The sequence below is a fragment of the Tamandua tetradactyla genome, chromosome 14, assembly GCF_023851605.1.
Source record: "Tamandua tetradactyla isolate mTamTet1 chromosome 14, mTamTet1.pri, whole genome shotgun sequence".
Taxonomy (NCBI): domain Eukaryota; kingdom Metazoa; phylum Chordata; class Mammalia; order Pilosa; family Myrmecophagidae; genus Tamandua; species Tamandua tetradactyla.
The window spans coordinates 58,033,525-58,054,898 of NC_135340.1; the positions used below are offsets into that span (position 1 = coordinate 58,033,525).

Here is a 21,374-nt window from a genome sequence, read left to right on the forward strand (position 1 = left end):
AATAATATATTAATATTTAGATAATTTTAAAAATTATAGTTGGTTTCTTATAGGATCCCATGTATTTTATTTTACACATTTAAAAACACTATTCTGAGGAGAGGAATGTAGGCTTCACTAAACTTACAAAGGAAGCCATGGGATGCAAAAAAAGGTTAAGAGTGATCTGACCAGGATTTGAAATCAGCCACCTGCCTCCAGAGTCCATGCTCTTACAACATTCATGTGGTCATTCCATATCAGCAGCCCGTGCTTGGCCACAGTAAGAGCAGGTTCTGTATAAGACATATAGGGGTAGGGGGAACAAGGCATCATCCAGATGTTCATATGACTCTGTTTCTATACAGTTGTTTTTGTCTTTCTCGTCCTTTCTCCCCTCAGTGTCTTCATTACTATATGCTATGATCATGTCCATTGGAAATGGGGATGCTTCTCTCTTTCTTACCAGGTGAGAAAATTATAAGGACTGAGCTGGAGAGGGATAAGAGTTTGAAAGATAGTATCCACAAGTTAAGGAAAAGGTAAATAAAATTACATTTCCCCTTAGGATTAAAGAGATTCACCGGGCTGGAAAGATTAGATGTGATTGCCAGTCTCAGCATAGTTTGGAATTCCCCAAGCCCAGGTATCTATGGGTGAAGAAGTTTTCTGGGGTGTCACTTTGCACTATAAGAGCTCACTTTACTAGCAGTCACATGTTTCCTCAGGATCCTACTGCTGCTGAATTGATTGAAGCTATACTTTAAGAGATGACCCCAACATAAGAAAACTTGAGACCCTGTCTTGGGTCTGACAGAAGCGGAGCAATGCATATTTCCATGTTTTCAGTAGGGTAGCAGGGGTTAGCCCAGACCCTGCTATGTGTTAGCTTCTTGCTGCTGAACTTTTGTCCAAGAAGCTCAGGAAGAAGAAAAAAAAAAGCTCAGGAAGAGCTGGAAAGGAAAAACTTGAAGGGAAGCAATAAATAGGCTGCTACAGGAGAGATGGTTGGCAGACCCGTACAACTGAGGGTCTTGGAAAGGAGGGAGTGGGCTGGAGGGAGTGGGAAACAGAAGAGAGAGTGGGAATTGGGAAGGGATTTGCCCTATTTCCCAACTTCCTTCAAAGGAAGAGAGAGGAGGTAGAATTTATGTTGCAAGTGGTGCTGTTTAAAATTATATCATTTTACCCACTGTAGAACTTTCAAAATTGGAGTCAATCCTCTCAAATGCTGCTGCCACTTTATCAAATAAATTTATGTAATATTCTAAATCCTTTGTTGTCATTTCAACCATGTTCATCAGAAGTAGATTCCATCTCAAGAAACCACTTTCTTTGCTCATCCATAAGAAGCAACTCTTCATCTGTTCGAGGTTTATCATGAGATTGCAGCAATTCAGTCACATCTTCAAGCTCCACTTCTACTTCTTAGCTCTATTGCTATTTCTACTGCGTCTGCAGTTACTTCCTCTACTGAAGTCCTGAACCCCTCACAGCCTTCCATGAGGCTTGGAATCAACTTCATCCCAAACTCCCGTTAATGTTGACATTTTGACTTCCTCCCATAAATCATAAATGTTCTTAATGGCATCTAGACTGGAGAATCCTTTCCAGAAGGTTTTCAATTGATTTTTCCCAGATCCATCAGAGAAAACAGAATCTATGGCAGCTACAGCCTTATGAAATGTATTATTTAAATAATAAGCATTGAAAGTCAAAACTACTACTTGATCCCTGGGCTTCAGAATGCATGTTGTATCAGAATGCATGTTGTATCAGCAGGCATGAAAACAACATCCTTCACATTGTGAATCTCCATCAGAGCTCTTGGATGACAAGGGGCATTGTCAATGAGCAGTCATGCTTTGAAAAGAATCTTTTTATCTGAGCAATAAATCTCAACAGTTGGCTTCAAATATTTAATAATCCATGTTATAAACAGACGTATTATCATCCAGGCTATGTTGTTCCATTTAGAGAGCAAGGCAGAGTAGATTTAGCATAATGTTTAATGGTGCTAGGATTTTCAGCACGGCACATGAGTACTGGCTTCAACTTAAAGTCACCAGCTGCATTAGACCCTAACAAAAGACTCAGCCTGTTCTTTGAGGCTTTGAAGCCCAGGCATTGACTTCTCCTTTCTAAATATGGAAGGCCCAGATGACATCTTCTTCCAAATAAGGCTAATTTGTCTTCATTAAAAATCTGTTGTTCAGTGTAGCCACCTTCACCAGTGATCTCAGTAGATCTTCTGAATAAATTGCCGCAGCTTTTACATCAGTACTTGCTGCTTCACCTTGCTTTTATGTTATGGAAACAGCTTCTTTCCTTAAACCCCATGAACCAACCTCTGCTAACTTCAAACTTTCCTTCTGAAAGCTTCCTTACTTCTTTCAGCTTTGGTATTAGGCTTAAGGGATTTTTTTTTTTTTAATCTGGTTTGATCTTTTATTCAGATGACTAAAACTTTCCCATAACAACAAATAAGGCTGTTTCACTTTCTTATAATTTGGGTGTTCACTGAAGTTAGCACTTTTAATTTCCTTCAGGAAATTTTCCTTTGAATTCACAATTTGGCTAACTACTTGGTGCAAGAGGCCAGCTTTTGGCCCATTTCACCTTTTGATGTGCCTACTTCGCTGGGTTCAATCATTTCTAGTTTTATATTTAATGTGAGGAATATGTGGCTCTTTCTTTCACTTGAACATTTAGAGACCATTGTAGAGTTATTCGTTGGCCTAATTTCAATATTGTTGTGTCTCGGAATAGGGAGGCCCGAGGAAAGGAAGAGAGTTTTCCGTTTTATATGAGCACAGTCTGTGGTGTACCAAACAATTAAAATAGTAACATCAAAGATCACTGATCACAGATTACTGTTCTGCTTTTGGAAAAAATGGTGCTGACAGACTTGCTGAACAGAGGGTTGCCAAACCTTAAACTGTAAAAAGTGCAATATCTGAGAAGTGCAATCAAGTGACACGCATTAAAGCAAGGTATGCCTGTGTATAGTAAGTGGTCTGTTTACCATGACCTCTTACCCATTCTCTTACTGAATCTCCAAAATACACTTTTAAGCTATCCACTTTTTCCATTTCTGCTGCCACCATCTCAGTCCAAATGGTTATCTTCTCTTCCCTGCTGTAATGGACGCCTTCTGTTTTATCTGTCTAGCGTCCTCCTTTCTTTGGAAAAAAAAACCTCCTTTTATTTGAGGAAATTCCTCCTTCATTACACTAATCATGCAATTCTGATGGAAGCTGCTCTCGTTGTATCCTGTTTCACACCCCCTTCCACAGACCCTCAGACCCATCACAGCTATGTCCTAAGATTTTAAAAACGGAAATTAACGGGAGAGACTCAGGCCCACTCTCTTGGATGAGCTGTGAGATGTGAGCACAGGACTATTAGTAGCCACTTCCTGTCATATCAGGGAATCTGGGGACCTGGGTGGAGAAAATAAAGCAAAGATAGTAGATATGAAGACATCTCCCTGGCTCTAGTTTTTCTCTTGAGCCAGCAGCATCCCAGCCTGTTCCCCAGTTTGGTTGTGTAAGCCAACAAATTCTTCTTTTTGTCCAAAGTGATCTACACTGAATCTCAGTTGTTTGTTACCAAACAAGGTCTAGTGTCCCAGAGGTCTGTGACAGTCGCCTGACTGGTCTCCCCATTTCCATTCATCTGCCCGAATCCATCCTCCACCTGTGTTCCGAGTGAGCTTTTCAAAACTTACGTCCTGCTGATGAAGAGCACAGTTTAGGTTAGACTCCCAGTTTCACCCTTTCTGATTGGAGTTTCTTTGGGAAAGTTATCTAACCTTCCTGTGCCAAGGTTTCTAAATTGGTAAAAGGGGGATAATGATACTTTATCTCAAAAGGTCATTGTGAGAGGTGCAAGGGTAGCTCAGTGGTAGAATGCTCGCCTGCCATGAGGGAGACTTGGGTTGAATTCTTGGCCCATGCACTCCCCCCACTACCCCCAAAAAATCAACAAATGGTGCAGCAATAATGGGATAGCCACATGGAAAAAGAATGAAATGTGGCCCCTACCATACAGCATACAAAAAAAAGGTCATTGTGAGGCTCAAATAAGAAAAGTATACTTAAAGTTCTTAGTAAACATATTAATGTTAGCTAGTAGTCATTTGTATTAGAAGTAGTATCTCAGATCACAATGTTGTCCTTCCTATCTCTCTGACCTAGTTTCAGACCAATCTTCTTGCTAAGTATGAGTGACTTGCCTATTACCTACCCAATAATCTGGTGGCTCTTGATGGATGGCGTGAGGGAGCAGGGCCTTAGAGCCTTCATACATGATGTTCCCTCTCCTGGAATGTTCTCTCTGCCACACCCTTTTTTTTGGCCTGCTAACGCTTCATCCCTTTGTCTCAGCTCAAGCGTCACTTGCTTCACTTCTCCAATCAAAAGTAGGGTCTCCAGGTTTAGAACCAGCAGTGCTATTCAGCGACTTCATACCAGGACAGGTAGAAGAGTTGCAGATAGTCTTCATTCAGATTACACTGACGTCTGTTTTTGTTTTTATTTTAAACATTTTCTTACTGTGAAATATAACATATATACAAAAAAGCAATACATTTCAAAGCACATTGTAACAAGTAGTTATAAAACAGATTTCAGAGTTTGGTAAGGGTAACAGTTCTACAATTTTAATTTTTTCCTTCTAGCTGCTCCAAGACACTAGGGACTAAAAGAAATATCAATATAATGATACAGCAGTCATACTTATTTGTTAAATCCTATCTTCTCTGTTATATCTCCTCCTTCTCCTAATTTTTAGGGGTATTTGGGCTCTGCTCATTCTAACTTTCTCATGTTGGAAAGGGATGTTGATAATATGGGGCAGGGGAATGAAATGAGTTGATGTTCTTGGAAAGGTTGGCCCCTTTGGGCTTTAGGACTTATCTGGTCTAGGAACCATTTGGAGGTTGAAGGTTTCTAGAAAGTAATCTTAGGGCATGAAACTTTTGTAGACTCTCAGATAGAGCCATAGGTGTTCTTTAGGGCTAATAGGAATGGTTTTGGTTGAGGTTTGGCAAACATGGTAATTAGCAATATCTAGCTGAAGCTTGCATAAGAGTAGCCTCCAGAATAGCCTCTCAACTTTATTTGGACTCTCTTTGTCACTGATACCTTATTTTGTTACATTTCTTTTCCCCCTTTTGGTCAGGAAGGTGTTGATCCCACCATGCCAGGGCCGGGTTCATCCCAGATAGTCATGTCCCATGTGTATGCATGTGTGTGTGTGTGTGGGGGGGGTAGGTAATGATTTTACTTGCAGAGTGGGGCAGAGAGAGAGAGAGAGAGAGAGAGAGAGAGGACACATCTGAGCAACAAAAGAGATCCTTTGGAAGTAACTCTTAGGCATAACTATAGTTAGGTTTAGCTTCTCTGTTATAAAAATAAGCTTCATAAAAGCAAGTCTCAAGATCAAGGGCTTAGCCTATTGACTTGGAACTCCCTAATGTTTGAGACAATATTAGGAGTTTCCCCAGTGGTAAAGCTTAATAGTTTCATATTTTTTTCTATAGTCCCTCAACAGACTTTGCCAATACTTAAAAATGATCTGACCAGCATACTCTGGGATGTTTCCAGGTATTACCTTAAGCTATACAGAATTACAAGCCCACGTCCCCATTCTGGACTCCACGTTTGTGTTTGGGTTATTTAAATGAGCTATCCAGACAGGTTGAGTTAGATTATGTGCTACACAAAATTTAGGTTTTGGACAAAATAAGTCTTTCTTCCTTTGATTTCATATACAAGGTAAAGTTTTAAAATACAGACAATGTCATCCTTACCCTTTGTTTTAGTTTGCTAAGGCTGCTGGAATGCAATATACCAGAAATGGAATGGCTTTTAAAAGGGGAATTTATTAAGTTGCAAGTTTAAAGTTCTAAAGCCATAGAAATATCCAAACTAAGGAATCCAGAGAAAGATTCCATAACCCCAAAGAAAGGGCTGATGATGTTCAGGATTTTTCTCTCAGCTGAGAAGGTACATGGCATTTTCTTTCTGCATCTCCAAAGCTCTCTGGCTGTGTAAGCTCTGTCACTTCTGCTCTCCAAGGGTCTGCACTGGCTCTGCTCTGAGCTCTCTCCAAAATGTTTCCTCTTTTAAAGGACTCCAGTAAACTAATTAAGACCCACCTGGATAGATGGAGTCACATCTCCATCTAATCAAAAGGTCACACCCACAATTGGGAAAATCTAATCAACGTTTCCACCCAACACTATTGAATCAGGATTAAAAGAAACAGTTGCTCCCACAAGATCCGATCAGGATTAAAACTTGACTTTTCTGGGGTACATAATGGATTCAAACAGACAGCCCTGTATTCTGATTTACCTTAATCCCGACCCATTTGGCTTTGTTCTTATCTCTAATTGAAGCCTGGTCTCTTTTTAGGTTTCTTTTACAATTGTTGTATGTTGCAATACAGAACTCCAACTCTGAGTCTTCAGTGTCACACAGGTAGCCAAAGTTCCAGGGAGATATTAGGTTAAACACATAGCAAAGCATCTCAAAATCGAGAAATAACATTTACAGCTCCAGACCAAATGTGACTGCTATAAGAGCTTACAATCTAGGACCCAATTTTCTTACAGGTATTTTCTAAAAGAAACTATACAATATTCGTTCTTTTGTTTCTGGCTTATTTTGTACCACATAATGTCCCTCAAGGTTCATTCATATCATTGCATACATTGTGACTTCATTACTTTTTGTAGCCACACAATATTCAATCATATGTATATACCACAGTACTCCATTCTACTTCTCAGTCAATGTATTCTTTCTGTTACCTCCATCCTTTGGGCATCATGTATAATGCCCAGAGTCAGCAATCCATGTCTCACATTATCCTCACTTAATTGTATAATCATCAACACTCCAATTTTAAACAATTTTCATTGCTCCAAAGAGAAAAATAACCGATAAACACACCCTCACTAAATAGAAAGTCCAAATCTTAACTTTTGTCCTGCCCCCACCCAATTATTTACTTCTGATATTGCTGTGGTACTGTTGAATTGACATCTGTTTTGATGGGTCAGTGCCTGTGCTGTGTTTCCTGTTAAATATTTTAAATATCACCCTTGCATATAATCTGTTCTTTTTGTTCAAAGCAATTATTACTATCAATTTGCATACACACACGTGTGGGTGTATATATATGTGTGTGTGTATATAAATATATATATACATATGATGGAGAGACAGAGAGAAAGCTCTTTCCTCTCTACACTATAACACTATAGGTCCCAGGAAGACAGAATTATTTATGTTTTGTTCACCACTGTATACCCACTGCTTACTGCAGGAGTTGGTACATACTTCATGTGTAATTAATATTTGTTGAAAAAATGAAAATGAGCAAATCACTATGGCAACTCTTGGAAAAGATTAGACTGGAGGTGTGGGGGACCAGGCTGAGTTTTTTTTGTTTTGTTTTGCTTTTAATTTTTTTATTGTGAAAAATAACATATATGCAAAAAAAGATAAATTTCAAAGCACACTGCAACAATAAGTCATAGAACATATTTCAGAGTTTGGTATGGGTTACAGTTCCACAATTTTAGGTTTTTCCTTTTAGCTGCTCCAAGATACTGGAGACTAAAAGAAATATCAATATAATGATTCAATGCAACCATGTGATGATATTGAGAATTACTGATTATATAGGTAGAACAGAATGATATGTTAATGTTTTTGTTTGTTTGTTCTTAATTTTTTAAAATTAATAAATAAATTTAAAAAACTAGTTATGTGTGGCTAGAACACTTGAAATTTGGCTAGTCTGAACTGATTACATGTTGAAATGATAATACTTTGGTTTTATTAAGTTATATAACATATTACATTACAATTAAAAATATATAATGATTCAGCAGTCACAGTCATTTGTTAAATCCTACCTTCTCTGTTATAACTCCACCTTTTCCTTTGATCTTTCTTCCAATCTTTAGGGGTGTCTGGGTTATGCCCGTTCTAAATTTTTCATGTTGGAAAGGGCTGTCGATAACATGGGATAGAGGGACAGAATTAGTTGTTCTGGAGAAATTGGCCACTCTGCATTTCAGGACTTTTCTGGTCCAGGGCCCCATCTGGAGGGTGTAGGTTTCTGGAAAGTAATCATAGTGCATGGAACCTTTGTGAATCACAGATAAAGCCAGGCTGGATTTTGACAGGATTGGAAGTAGATTCTTGGTTCTGGGTATAGGGGAGGGTGGGTTTATAAGAGGAGATTGGTCACAAAGCTAACTAATCACTGGTCACCTGAACTGCTAGAGTTGATAAGTAGGTAGTAGGTGCCAAAGAGAACTAGCTTATTCCATTCACCTTACTGGCTAGCTCAGTTTCCCCATGGGCCTGGTGGTTCTGTGGTGTCTTTATATGCAGGGAGATCGATGTGGTTTGGCTCCACTGGATTCCTGAGGTTGAGAGGCCAGATAGCCCAATAGTGTCACTCATTGCAGAAGACACTCCCTGTAGCTAATTGCAAATGCAATCAGCTGTGGATGCTGCCAACGTGGTCATGATTTAAGTCCATGAAATGTCCTCATAGGAACAGACAGGCCTGCACTTGCCCGACCAGACAACCAGGCACCACCACCTGGCCTAGTTGACACATGAACCTGACCATGACACTGCATAATAGCCAAACTCAGTGGCTTTAAACAAATATTTATCATCACTCAGCTTTTGTGGGTTATGAATCCAGAAGAGGCTTATTGGGAGGTTCTGACTCAGGGTCTCTCATGAAGTTGCACTCCTCTGAAGACTTAACAGGGGCTGGAGGATTCATTTCTAGGCTCTCTGACATAGCTATCAGCTAGAGGCCTCAGTTCCCAACCATAAGGGTCTTTCCTCATGGCACAGCTAATGGCTTCTCCCAGAGCCAGTGATCCCAGACAGCAAGCAAAGCAGAAACCACACTGTCTTTTTAAACATAACATCAGAAGGGACATACCATCACTTCTGCCATATTCTATTGGTCACACAGAAGAACTCTAATTCAGTGTGGGAGGGGACTATGCAAAAGCATGAATACCAGAAAGGAGGGATCATTGGGGGCCATCTTGGAGTCTAGTTACTACATTAGAATAGGAGGACTTGGAGAGGAAGAGAAAGCTTTAGGACTTGAAGAAGGGAGGGAGGAGGGTATTACATGAACTGAATGCTTATTGCAGTCCAAGTCTTTTATACTGAATTATCTATTTTAACCATTTCTATAACACTGAGGGATAGTAGTATTCTCATTTTTTTTCATAGAAAGGAATTGAAGCACGGAGAAAGCAAATGTAGTATACAGGCACAATATTAAATAACATTTAAAGTAAAAAAATACATAAATGCTTTTCAGTCTTCTGATTATAATAAGAGAAAGCTTTAGTTTGAAAGACTAATGCCTTATAACCTAACACTTGTTAATTTCCTTTTTTTAGGAACAGAAGGCATCTCTCACTAAGCCAACTTGGCAGGTGAACTCACTGCTCTCCAAGCTACGTGAGACAACTCCCAGGGGTGTAAATCTCCCTGGCAACGTGGGACCTGACTCCTGCGATGAGCCAGGATCCAGCATCCCGGGATTGAGAAAGCCTTCTTGACCAAAAGGAGGAAGAGATAAATGAGACAAAATAAAGTTCAGTGGCTGAGACATTTCAGAGTTGAGAGGTTATCCTGGAGGTTATTCTTATGCGTTATATACATATCCCTATTTAGTTTATAGCGTATTGGAGTGGTTAGAAGGAAATACCTCAAACTGTTTAACTGTGTTCCAGTAGCCTTGATTTTTTAAGATGGTTGTATAGAGATATAACATGTACAATGTGACTGTGTATTGTGAAAACCTTGTGTCTGATGCTCCTTTTATGCAGCGTATGGACAGATGAGGGAAAAAATAAGAATAAAAACATAATAATGAGGGGGGGAATAAAGGGTAAAAAATTGGGTAGACTGAAACAATGATGGTTAATGAGAGGGAGGGGCAAGAGGTATGGGATGTATGTTTTTTGTTTTGTTTTTTCTTTCTCTGAAGTGATATAAGTGTTCTAAAAATGATCATGGTGATGAATACACAGCTATGTGATGGTATTGTGAGCCATTGATTGTATACCATGTATGGACTGTATGTGTGTGAAGATTTCTCAACAAAAATATGTCTAAAAAAGAAAGAGAGGGCAGGTCCAGGCTCGGAACCTTTCCTGAAAACATTTTGGAAGAATTTAATAATATATTTCATTTGCATCATATTTATTTTTATAGTTTCTATTTGTAGAAAATTGATGCTGATTTTAAATTAACTATAGGAATATACAGTTTTATTTGAACTCTTTATTTATGACTGATTTACAAAAATATTAATGCGTAATAGGTGATACTTAGGCATGGTAAAAATCTTGAGGACAGCGTTGACTGAGCTTTCATGCCCTTCGATCAGCTCTATGGTGAGGGGGATGTTCCTTTGAACTGCCAGTCTCAGCTTGGTTTTGCTATAGGCACTAGCTGAAGAGAATTCCATGTTAAATTTACTAACCACCCCTTTCCGGTGAAAATGTTTCTTCAGCATTTCTCCCTTATCCAATGGATTCCTCGGGGCTAGTGCAGAGTCTTGTAGACAGAAGAATAATGGAGCTGAGAGAGACTGAATTTTATATCAAGTCTTAGCTTCCGGTCCTATTCAGCCGTCTCTTACAAACCATGTGTGGCTGGTGGAGACAGTCCAGTGGGCAACACCCAAACGGAGAAATGGACATACTATGTGCACTCCCAGTCTCTTAGACACGGACCCAATTCCACAGCTTGTGATTTGGGGTCCAACACTTTCGTGCTACTACATTTTCCCACTTAAAGTTTCTGTGGAGAAGTGGGCAGGTCCAAAGTTTTAGGATATACCAGGTGTGGCTCTGCATTTCTATACTGGAGAAGCTTAGGGAATACAATTTGGTTGGAAGTGGGTATTGTGAAGTTGCGCTTGTCCAACATTTTGTATAATACTGTGACCACCATTGTCCAAATAAATTGTTGAGAGATACTAAATAATAGGGCCCAGTTTAGTCCCAGAGAGCAGATAATATTAAACTGGCTAAGCCATCTCGGCCCCGCCCCATGCCCCGCCCCGCTTTCTCTTTGGGCAAGTTTGTCAGTGCCCCAAACCGTTCCCGCATGAGGTCACTGTACCTGATCACGTGCTCGGGCCTCCGGGAGCGCCACATCGCCAGCCGCACCCCTCCACCTCCACCCTGCCCACGTGACAGCCCTAATTTCTCCCGGTCAGGGCCAATGCCTTGCCGAGGAAGCTCCGCCTCACGTTGCGCGCTTGGCCTGCGAACCTCCCCTCCTTATTCGCCTGGGCTCGAGCGTGGTCTGCGGCCCATGTGCTTCTCCCTGCCCAATAGGAGCCAGCGCCGGGGCGGGGAGGAAAAGAACGATTTCGTTACGTTAGAAAGGGGCGGGGCCTGCAACGTCGGACGGAACGAGGGGACGCAACGGAGGCAGGCCGGAGCCGCTGCCGTCGCCATGACCCGTGAGCACTAAGACTCTCTCCTCTTGCCCTTTGCTTCCCGTCCACCCCAACCACCGCCACCCAATCGCCGGCATTGACCTCCCCGCAGCTTAAACACCGACCTTTTTCTGGGAATGTTGTTTAGCGATCCTCACACTCGGAGCCCGGAAATTGAACCCTTCGCCCATCTTCACTTCTCGAGACACTCCCGCCCCCGGCTGGGCATAGACTCTTCCCGACCGTCCGCGGTGTGGGGAGAAGCCGCTGTGATAGGCCCAGAGCCCCCTACTCCAGTATCTAGCCCCTCCCCCATAGAGACCCGGTCCGTCCAGACACACACCACCACCTGTCTGGGCTCTATGCCGCTCCGAATCTCAGAACGTTTCTTCAGCAAGCTTTTCGGGACCGTCCTTCCTCCATCCACCCTCCGCCCAATTTGACTTGCTCTGTGGCGCTCCCGCCATTCCTTTCTGCCCCAACATTAGCAGCTTAGACCCCGAGATGGGCCGGTGTGAGGCTCGGGGAATAAATGGTGTCCGGAGTCAGGGAGGAGGGTCGCCAGTGTGTGGCCAGAGCGGCCCCCCACGTCTCACCTTTTACCTTCTTTCCTTAGGCGGTAACCAGCGCGAGCTCGCCCGCCAGAAGAATATGAAAAAGCAGAGCGACTCGGTTAAGGGAAAGCGCCGAGATGACGGGCTTTCTGCTGCTGCCCGCAAGCAGAGGTAGCCCCAGGGAGGGGTGGGGAGGGAGGAGACCTGAGTTAGACCAAGGGTTGTACTAGGAAAGAGGTACCTCAGGGCTTGAGTCTGGGTTGCTCGTGGAGTGCATTGCTTTCTTTAGGGTTTTATTTCCTCCCCTCCCTCCAGATTGTTAGCTCATAGCCTTACAGGAAGGGACTGGGCGGGTGTCTGCCCTCAGTCTGATTTCTGAGTGCCCCTGGGTCTGACCATGTTAAGGGCAAGGGCAGGGAGCTTCACATTTCAAATACGGTCACGATTTTGAGAGCCGGGTACGTTTGCTCTCCTTGCTTTTCTTTGTTTCTCCTCCCTTCTTAACCTTCTCTGGTGTTGCTGGGTGTGGTACTCAGCACAGAACAGAGAGCAAAAAACCTTGGGCCTGTGTGGCCAGACTTCTGACCCCTTGGGCAACAGCCAGATGGAGACTGGTTGCCCTTTGAGCCTCAGCTCTCTTCCTCTTGTTCTCTAGAGTGGGAATACAGCAGCCACATGCTGAACTTTGTCCCATCCACTTCCATCTTATCCTTTGTGCCGTTCATCCCCCTGCATCTTGTCCTTTTTGCCCTCTGGTACCTCCCAGTGCCCCATCATCTCTACCCCCAGGGACTCGGAGATCATGCAGCAGAAGCAGAAAAAGGCAAACGAGAAGAAGGAGGAACCCAAGTAGCTTTGTGGCTTCGTGTCCAACCCTCTTGCCCTCCGCCTGTGTGCCTGGAGCCAGTCCCACCACGCTCGCGTTTCCTCCTGTAGTGCTCACAGGTCCCAGCACCGATGGCATTCCCTTTGCCCTGAGTCTGCAGCGGGTCCCTTTTGTGCTTCCTTCCCCTCAGGTAGCCTCTCTCCCCCTGGATCATGCCTGGGGGTGAGGGGGTTACCCCTTCCCAGTGTTTTTTATTCCTGTGGGGCTCACCCCAAAGTATTAAAAGTAGCTTTGTAATTCCTTGAGCGCCTGGTTTGACTGGGGATTTGGGAGGATGGGGATGGAGGAATGACTGCCCTTTCCCACCAAAAGGGGAGAGAACTTTAGACTTATAAAAGGTTGTGGATATATAAACTGATAAGTAAAACATCACAGAAAAAGCCTTTATTATACTATAACAACTGGTCAAGTAACTGGGTATGTAGTAAGAGGAACTTTCTAAGAACTGTAGGAACTTCCTTTCTGTGATTTTTGTTCCCTACTCAGACCTTGAACACCATCCCCAAGGATGGGGTTGAGTGCCTAAGAGGGAGGCTCCAAGACTTAATGCCTCTCTTTCTTATTCTTCCTCAGTCTGTTTGCCTGCTTGAAAGTTGGCCCCCAAATCCTGCTGCTGACTTACCATGGTCAACTACTCTCAGATATTCACATTCTCTTTTGTTCTGTCATTCCTCATGGAACGAGGGTGGTTTTTGTCTTCCCACTTGACTTTAGGATTAAAACCTGGGGTAGCCCCTGTGCTTTCTTCCTGTGCCCTAGTTTGTTCTTTGATTCCAGACTTCTTATATCCCTGTGCCTAGGGTTGAACTGCTTATTTTCCTTTTATCTCCAAGGATTAAGCTAAGTTCTTCAGTCCCTGTTGGTCTTCCCCTGCCCCTACCTCTAGCTCAAGAGCCAGGAAAAGTTTGGTGCCACACTGTTTGCTCAGAGCCACAGTGGTTCCTGGACTGTTGACTTAGGAGCTAGGCTCTTGAGCTGGGATGAAGACTGGGAGCTCCAGTGAGTCAGACAGACTGCCAGGGCTTTAGGGTGTATGATCACTTCTTCCACTTCAGACATAGTACCGACTTTAGCCTTAAGGGAGGTAACTGCCTGTTGTGTCCTTGAGGTGATGATCTGGTCTGGACAGCTCCCCTGAGCCCAGACTAGGGACACCTCAAAGGAACTCCAGCTTGTTAAAAGTACCTAGACTGGAGACCGTTATATGGCGATACTGATGCGATGGCTCTGTTTTCTGAAAATAGAAGGGGGCTTCGGTCCTTGGGTGGGGAACCAACAGAGTGGTACCAGTAGCAGCCCCAAATAGAGGAGGACACAGGCCCAGCATGAAGCAACCTTGACCCAGAAGGTAGCCCAGCTACCCCTGGTGAAGGTCTTTTCCAGTTCTGCTCCCTCGTAGCTGTGGAAGCAAAAGTTCTGGTTAGAGAATATGCAGCACTTCAGCTTTTTTTCCTACCTTAACCTCCCCACCCCAAGATTTATGGCACACTCTTGTGTATCTCCTGAAAACCCTTACAAACAGCCTTGAATTGCTCTTTCCCTAAAACAATTTTCAGGAGTGTGCTCTAGGCCCACCTCCATCCTACCTGAACCAGTTGGTAAGGGTAACCATGACATAGAGTGATGCAAGGAAGAAGACAAAGTGGAAGGCAGAATAGCTGTAGGAAAGATGCTGGGCTTGTACTGGAGGAGCTGGAGGGGTCTCTTGGTCAGCTGGCCTGGCAGTCCCACCCCTTGGCCCTGAAGAGAGGGAAGGACTGTTGGAAGCAGTGCTGCTGAAATACCTCTTCCCTCCTACCCCAGCTTCTTTCCTGGAGGCTCTTGAGGGCACTCTGGCACTCTACAGAGATCTACTATTTCTTATGAATCCTCACTTGACACTCACCTTCCTCTGGCTCCACTGTTTCAGGGCAGCAGAAACAGAGTGAGGGCTTCTACAAAAACAAAACAAAACAAAAACCATAAGGCAGCATATTTTGGAATGGCTGCAAAGAACATAAGAGTAGTAATCTAGGACACTCCCTTTCTTTGAAAGTTAAGTGTGGTGTAAAAATGGAGGCACACCTGGGTTCAAATACCAGCTCTAGCATATAACTGGCTTTGGGACCTCCGATAAGATGTTTAATCTTGTGTGCCTCAATTTCTCCATGTGAAATGGAGCAAATACCTACCTCACAGGGTTGTTGTGAGGATTAAATTAAATAAGATTATGTATGTAAAGTATCTAGCACAGTGCCTAGCACATTGTGGGTTTTCAATAAAAGGTAACAGCAGTTAGAATCTGAGCATTCTGGGTAGAGGTTGGTAGGGTGTGTGTGTGTGGTGTGTGTTGGGGTGGGGGGGTGGGGGGCAGGGTGGGTGTTTGGGGATACTGAGTTGTCCATCTTCACCTGGAACTCATAGCTGTAAACCTTGATGATCCACAAGGGCCCAAATATCTCAGCCAAGTAGGAAGCCTCATTACTGAAAAGAGAAGAGACAGATATAAAACAGTTCAAGTCAAATAGCAGGAAGGATTGCAATTATTGTCAGCTAGTCCATACTGGTAAGCTTCAGGAGGGTACTGACTGCTCCTTGAGCCTCTCTCCAAAGATTTATTCACAGCTTGCAGGGATTTAGAAATCTTCACATGAGGGCCCTAGATCTTGGCACCTATTTTTTGTTCTCAAGTTGTCCTTTACCCCCACCCTTGCCTCATACAGATCACCTGATAAAGTGCTATTCTTAGTAATTGTCCTGTTCATGGAGAGCTTTCCTCACTTGAGTCTTGTGCGAAAGTTTATACTCTAAATAAAACATGTGCCTAGACATTCCAACCATCCCTCCTGTTCTCTGGGTATCCTACCCCCTCCCCCCTCTCATACCTCTCCCCTTGATACTTTCACGCACCAAGAAAAAAGCACACAAGCATACATGATGCCGGCACTCAACACTGCCAAGTTGGTGTCTGGTGTCTGGTGTCCCATGTTACTCAGGCCTGGCAGGCACAGGGTGTGATTTTGTCCTTGAAGGATTACTGAGAAGGGACAACAGAAGAGAAGGGTATTAAGAACAAGGAGCTGGGTATTTATCAGGAGCAAAAAAACAACAAGAGTTGTTATTTTTAACAACAGTCTAGGCCTTACCTCTCTCTGGAGGACGGCTGGACAGTGCAGAGAATGTCAGATAGATGATATAGCAGCTGATGATAGAGGCTTGTAGAAGGCCAGAGCGGGGTTGCTCTGGGGAGAATGGGGATCATTGCTTTAGTTTACAGGGTAATTATTTCCTCCACTTAAGCCTCCCCACCCTTTAGGGATAGCAGAGAGTTTCTTTTTATACTAGATATTTGGATTGAGGTTAGAGAGGCTAATGAAATTTGCTAAACTAAAAGCTCAAAATCTACAATGTTGTAGAGCATGTACGCACTGAGGCGGATGCAGGGGGTGATGGAGAGGATGGAGAGGAGGCCACAGAAGCCAAGGTGCAGACTAAGCAGCATCTTGTTGAGCAGGCAGGCAGTTGGATGTGTGTAGTGGTGGAACAGGAGCACTGCCCCCACACCTGCCATGCTGTAGAAGCCCAGGGTGGCCAGCAGCATGCCAGGAACCAGCTGCAGTCTTGAGCTGCACCTGTCTGCCTAAGGGTGGGAGGCGGGCAGTGGCATAGAGTATCAACTCTTTCTGCCAATAATTACTGTGACTATTCATTCTCTTTCTTCCAGAAGATTGGTGTGATTACCCATCCAACTGAAACCACAGAATGATCACATTCCTGAGTGCTTTTTTTTCCTTCCTTACTTTCCTGAGCTTTTTAGATTCAACTGGTTCTAGTAATTCCAGACAGACCTCCCCAGGAAGAGCACTTAGGGCTATGTGCTCCTTACCAGTTTTTGTTCCAAGAATGGGCAAAGGCTGTGATAAGCACCAACTGCAGTAGGATGAAAGTGAAGCCTCCACAAATGCCAATGTAATGCCAGGCTGCAAGATGGGCACCAGTGGGAAAATGTAGCTGGTCACAAAATTACTCTTAGTCCTCTTCCTGCTCTCTTTTTGTCTTAGAAAACCTTTAGCTTACTCCTGTTGATAAGGATATGAGATGGAGACTACCTGGGAAGAGATGCTCATCAGGGATGCAGAAGGCAGCAGCACAGAGACATAGCAGGAACAGAAGCTTGAGGAACCAGAAACTGATTAGGGAGAGAGAAAATAAAAAAGTCACCAGTGCCTATGGGATAAGGCAAAGGAGAATGCAAAAACCAAACCAAACAAACAAACAAAGAAAACAGAAAAGAGGCAGAGAAGATAAAAGCTAAGTATAGGAAAGGAAGAACTAGACCTAAGTGAGAAAGGGCTAGGAACGGGCCCACTGCAGCCTATTCCAAATTAATTCTAACCCTCAGATACCAGAATAAGTTCTGGGCAATGGTTTTCTCTGTTTCAGAGATTAAAGCCCAAAGAGGCTGAATATCTGGCTCATGATCACACAGCAAGTATAGAGGAATCAGAGACTTAAACCCAAGTTTTATGTCTTTTCACAGTGCTATTACTTCATCCCGGAATTTCCCTTACATAGTTTGTGTCTACTTCCATCCCATATTCCCTTCCGCCCAGAGAAAACACACAAACCTATTATGCAGCTGTGCCCGTGGGCTGGTGGGGGAGTCGAGGTGGACAAGCAGCACAGACTGCAGCAAGTGAAAGGTGGAGGTTCCTGCACATACTCGGTACACAGCCCCAGAGCCGCTGAGTACTGGACAGTCAGAGTGGCCAAGTAGGTGGGCACACAGCCCTGAGGGCATCTGGATCTGGAAGGAGGATGGGTGCGAGAAATGGCAGGGCAAATCAAAGGTACAGAGAAGTAATTACGTCTCGATGCTATGTTCACTCATTTGTCCCCCCTCCAATTCTAATCAGTCTATCTCAGGGTTTCTCCTTTTATCCTTCTCCACATTCCAACCCAACTCCTTCCAGCTTACCCCTTGTGCCTTGCCCCAGAGCCTTTCAACGACTGTCCTTGATAACAGGAGGCAACAGACTGCTGAGGCCCCCACATGCAGGAGGGCATAGAACAGCCGGCTACAAGTGGACTCTGTGAGAGGGGGCCACCTAGACGGGCAGCAGCTGGTACAGGGAGCACGGCCACAGCAGGACACCTGGAGGGAGAGCAGATGAAGAACAGCAGGGTGAGATTTGCTGAGGAAAGGCTTAAATTAATGTATGTATTGAATCTGAAAATTTCCCCTTCTCTTTTCTTCCTTCCTTTTACTTAGAAGACTGACTGGTTCCAAGATACTCAAGACTGTCTTCCACTGATAACTTGTAGGCTTTCATCACAAGAGTTTACCTGCAGGGTTGAACAGACCTTCCTAAAAGCCTAGATCACACCTGGTTTCTGACCTTTCCCTAGCCTAAACGTCTGTGGCTGGGAACATGGGAAGAGAGGTGGGCGTCTGAGGGGAAAGGAAACTCGATGGTCATCTCCCTCCAGATGCAGATGCATTTTCCTCTTCAGTTCACTCCTATTTTTCAGATAGGCTTGAAAGCTCCCTTGAAGTATGGCCCAAGTACATTCTCACCTGATAGGAGGGGGGATTCACTATTACACTGCTGACTCCGCTACTTTGCTGTACCAGGCTGGGGTTGGCACTGGCGTTTGTAACTGCCTTTGCACCCGCCATCCTTGTCCCAGGTCCACCAGGTGGAAGGTAGATGAGAAAGTAGCAGTCTTCTTCTGTCCTTAGCCCATGGGACTGCTGCTTTGCTGGGGCCGGTCATAAGTGAGAAAATAATTTATTTTTCTCCCTGGGGCTTCATCCTTTGGGCCACTCAGGCTGTTCTCCCCAGATTAAGGAGTAGTTTGCATATTTGGGCTTCCAAGGATTAGCATTCTTAATCGCTTTAGGATTAGACATCATCCATGCAGGTTGAACAGAATTCATTGGGATGCCTGTCTGTGGGAATGCTCCTACTGAAGTGGAAGAGGGAAGGATGTCGGTTGGGTCCTTTGTGGAAGAACGCGCAGCCAGTAGGGTCTGAAGTAGTAAAAAACTAGCTCTGACACAAGTTCCTACGGGATGTCTGAGACGGGAACTGATTTCTCCAGTGAAGCTTCCAGAGCCTAAATTTAATGAAGGCGTGGCCTAGGGCCATCCCCGCCTCCGCCTTACTGGGCGGAAGCTGAGAGGCAATTACCGGAAGTCATCATAGGGCGGGGCGGGGTCTGTGGGGCTGCGCGATTGAACCAAGATGGCGACAGAGGGGGATGTGGAACTTGAGTTGGAGACTGAGACGAGTGGCCCGGAACGTCCTCCCGATAAACCACGGAAACATGACAGTGGTGCGGCGGACCTGGAGCGGGTCACCGACTATGCAGAAGAGAAGGAGATCCAGAGTTCCAATCTGGAGACGGTGAGGGCGGCCCGGAGCACGTCTTGGCGGGTTTTAAGAACGGAGGGGTCCATGAGGCTGTATTTGGAAGTTAGAGCTGCAGGTTGGGTCCTTGTCCCGATGGCAGAAACAGGCAAGAGGGTGGAGCGGAGCGAAACGGCCGCCCCTGGGAGGCCGTCGGTTAGCGAGGGGGAGCTTGGAGATTGTACATAAAGTGGATCTCAGGTGTACAGAATTCAATAAATCATAAAACTTTGTTCCTGATACTTGTCTTCGCGAGTATAAAAATGACTCGCATAGAATTGGCTTTTTAGAGCATTGAGAACTGCGAGTAGCAGAGCTTGTGGCAGTTAACTAAGACCTGTCCTACCTATAGGCCATGTCGGTGATTGGAGACAGACGATCCCGGGAGCAGAAAGCCAAACAGGAGCGGTAAGTCTTATACATGAAGCCAGCCCACCCCTTCTTTAAGACAAAAATAAAAATTATTAAACCTTTGTACTGTTCTTCAAAAGGGCGGGCAACGGTGGCTCAGTGGCAGAGTTCTCTCGCCTGCCATGCGGGAAACCCGGGTTCGTTTCCCGGTGCCTGCCCATGTTTTTTAAAAAAAAAAAAAAAAAAAAGTTTTACAACTTTACTTTGCTAGTGGAATTAAAGGTCTCCTGGCAACACTTGCTGCCTACTGTAGACTCCAGTGGAAGGGATGGTAATATCAGATGAGGGGGGTGGGAACCACTTTGTTTTCATTCAACAAATATTCAAGACTAATGTACACAAATATTTGCAGGGAGAAGGAACTGGCAAAGGTTACAATCAAGAAGGAAGATCTGGAGCTGATAGTGAGTATTAATGCCTAACTGGTAAAGGAATAGAGGAAGTTCTTAGCTAAATTTGGGTTGTTTACTGAAACTTTAATTAAAAGTAGAGTCAGTATGTTTTGGTGGCATTGTTAATGCCTGGAAGAAGTCTTGAGTAACACTTGGATCCTTTTCTTGCAGATGACAGAGATGGAGATTTCAAGAGCAGCAGCAGAGCGGAGCTTGCGGGAGCACATGGGCAATGTGGTAGAGGCTCTTATTGCCTTAACTAATTGATGTGTGCTTTCTCAGACATACTTATTGTATTAATTTATTGCAATAAAGATTTTTTTGTTTTTCACAGTTTTATTATCGTGGATCAAGTGCTACATATATTTTAATTTTTTGTTGTGGAAAATCTGTATTTGGAGTATAACTGGATATAAGTGTCCCACTCCTCATTTCCAGCCCCTAATGAAGCTATTTGAAGGATCAGTGTAGAAGCCAACTCATGTTCAGATGCAAATACTCATGATAAGCGCAGCTCATTCATCTGACTCTCACTTAACAGCATTCAAGATTTGTATTTTCAGCAGTTACTGTGTTCCATGCTATGTGTCTCCATGGTAGCTTAAGAACAGCTAAAAGGAAAGTACCTACCAAGGAGCCACTGTATGTATATGTAAGTTACCAAACCACTTTTTTGGCCACTTTTGAGTTAGAATTTAGGAACCCAGGGTGAGTACACGGTAAGGACACTCGAATCAAAAATTATTTCTTAACTTAGAAGTGAGAGTGAGGAGGCCTTACACAGAATTGATTAAAGATTTTGATTTGTGAAATAGATTTAACATATCAATTCTGAATCTAACACTTATACCTTACATTCAATTTCCTTCCTGGAAAGAAGACAATTTCACTTTGAAAGTTAATCAACTTTGGCCAAGTCAACCTTGCTGAGCTTGTAAAATAATGCACATCTTGTAGGTTGTTGTAGGGAGAGATGAGCTGATAAATGTAAAGTGCTTAGCCTAGTACTTGCCTCAGAGTGAAATCTCAAATGGTAGTTATAATCTTCCAAAAGAATTTCAATTTACTCTCATTTTGGCTTTAGGATAAAACTTCAGATCAGAGCCTTCTCCTCCCACCCCAGCACACAATGGTGGCTTGAACCTGTGTTCTTCTGTATGTGCTTATTTTATTACCTCATAGTAATTATTTGTATTAATACTTTTATTCTTTGATTTTCCCAGTGGGTCATTTAAAGGAT

The 21,374-nt window shown here is 43.7% G+C and overlaps 4 protein-coding genes across 5 annotated transcripts in view; 2 read left to right on the plus strand and 2 right to left on the minus strand.

Annotated features, from left to right (window-relative positions):
* The window catches only part of ELL3 (elongation factor for RNA polymerase II 3), a 24,338-nt gene extending 11,966 nt beyond the window's left edge, over positions 1-12,372 (minus strand). Inside the window, exon 1 of the mRNA XM_077127703.1 lies at positions 11,625-12,372. Within this exon, the coding sequence (XP_076983818.1) occupies positions 11,625-11,690 (66 nt within the window). The 5' untranslated portion in view covers positions 11,691-12,372. The remainder of the gene's footprint in view (positions 1-11,624) is intronic.
* On the plus strand, positions 11,389-13,179 carry SERF2 (small EDRK-rich factor 2). Of its 2 annotated transcripts, none has more exons than XM_077127709.1 (3): positions 11,389-11,523; positions 12,116-12,224; positions 12,820-13,179. In XM_077127709.1, exons 1-3 carry the CDS (start codon positions 11,517-11,519, stop codon positions 13,103-13,105), a joined length of 402 nt encoding a protein of 133 aa, XP_076983824.1. In that variant the 5' UTR covers positions 11,389-11,516; the 3' UTR covers positions 13,106-13,179. The 2 variants fall into 2 exon arrangements, with proteins under 2 accessions (XP_076983824.1, XP_076983823.1); XM_077127708.1 differs by having other exon boundaries at positions 12,843-13,038.
* Positions 12,854-19,085, minus strand: SERINC4 (serine incorporator 4). Its single transcript, XM_077127711.1, is given in 13 exon segments — positions 12,854-14,338; positions 14,526-14,679; positions 14,825-14,873; positions 15,330-15,402; positions 15,829-15,955; positions 16,065-16,160; positions 16,348-16,518; positions 16,521-16,558; positions 16,805-16,898; positions 17,028-17,107; positions 17,547-17,725; positions 17,897-18,073; positions 18,497-19,085. Coding segments are annotated over 13 exon segments (1,539 nt in total). The 5' UTR covers positions 18,599-19,085; the 3' UTR covers positions 12,854-14,139.
* A 45-nt stretch (positions 19,086-19,130) lies between these two features.
* On the plus strand, positions 19,131-20,473 carry HYPK (huntingtin interacting protein K). The gene is made up of 4 exons (XM_077127710.1): positions 19,131-19,328; positions 19,684-19,739; positions 20,095-20,146; positions 20,306-20,473. The coding sequence occupies exons 1-4, from the start codon at positions 19,167-19,169 to the stop codon at positions 20,399-20,401; spliced, it is 366 nt and encodes a 121-aa protein (XP_076983825.1). The 5' UTR covers positions 19,131-19,166; the 3' UTR covers positions 20,402-20,473.
* The last annotated feature ends 901 nt before the right edge of the window (positions 20,474-21,374 follow it).

What these genes read in the sequence shown, in the direction of transcription:
- SERF2 (XM_077127709.1), top strand. An exon ending in GCTGCTGCCCGCAAGCAGAG is followed by an intron (nt 12,225 to 12,819) that starts GTAGCCCCAGGG and finishes GGTACCTCCCAG; the next exon opens with TGCCCCATCATCTCTACCCC.
- HYPK (XM_077127710.1), top strand. Translation starts at nt 19,167, where the DNA reads ATGGCGACAGAGGGGGATGTGGAACTTGAGTTGGAGACTGAGACGAGT. An exon ending in AGAGTTCCAATCTGGAGACG is followed by an intron (nt 19,329 to 19,683) that starts GTGAGGGCGGCC and finishes TCCTACCTATAG; the next exon opens with GCCATGTCGGTGATTGGAGA. An exon ending in AGGAAGATCTGGAGCTGATA is followed by an intron (nt 20,147 to 20,305) that starts GTGAGTATTAAT and finishes CTTTTCTTGCAG; the next exon opens with ATGACAGAGATGGAGATTTC.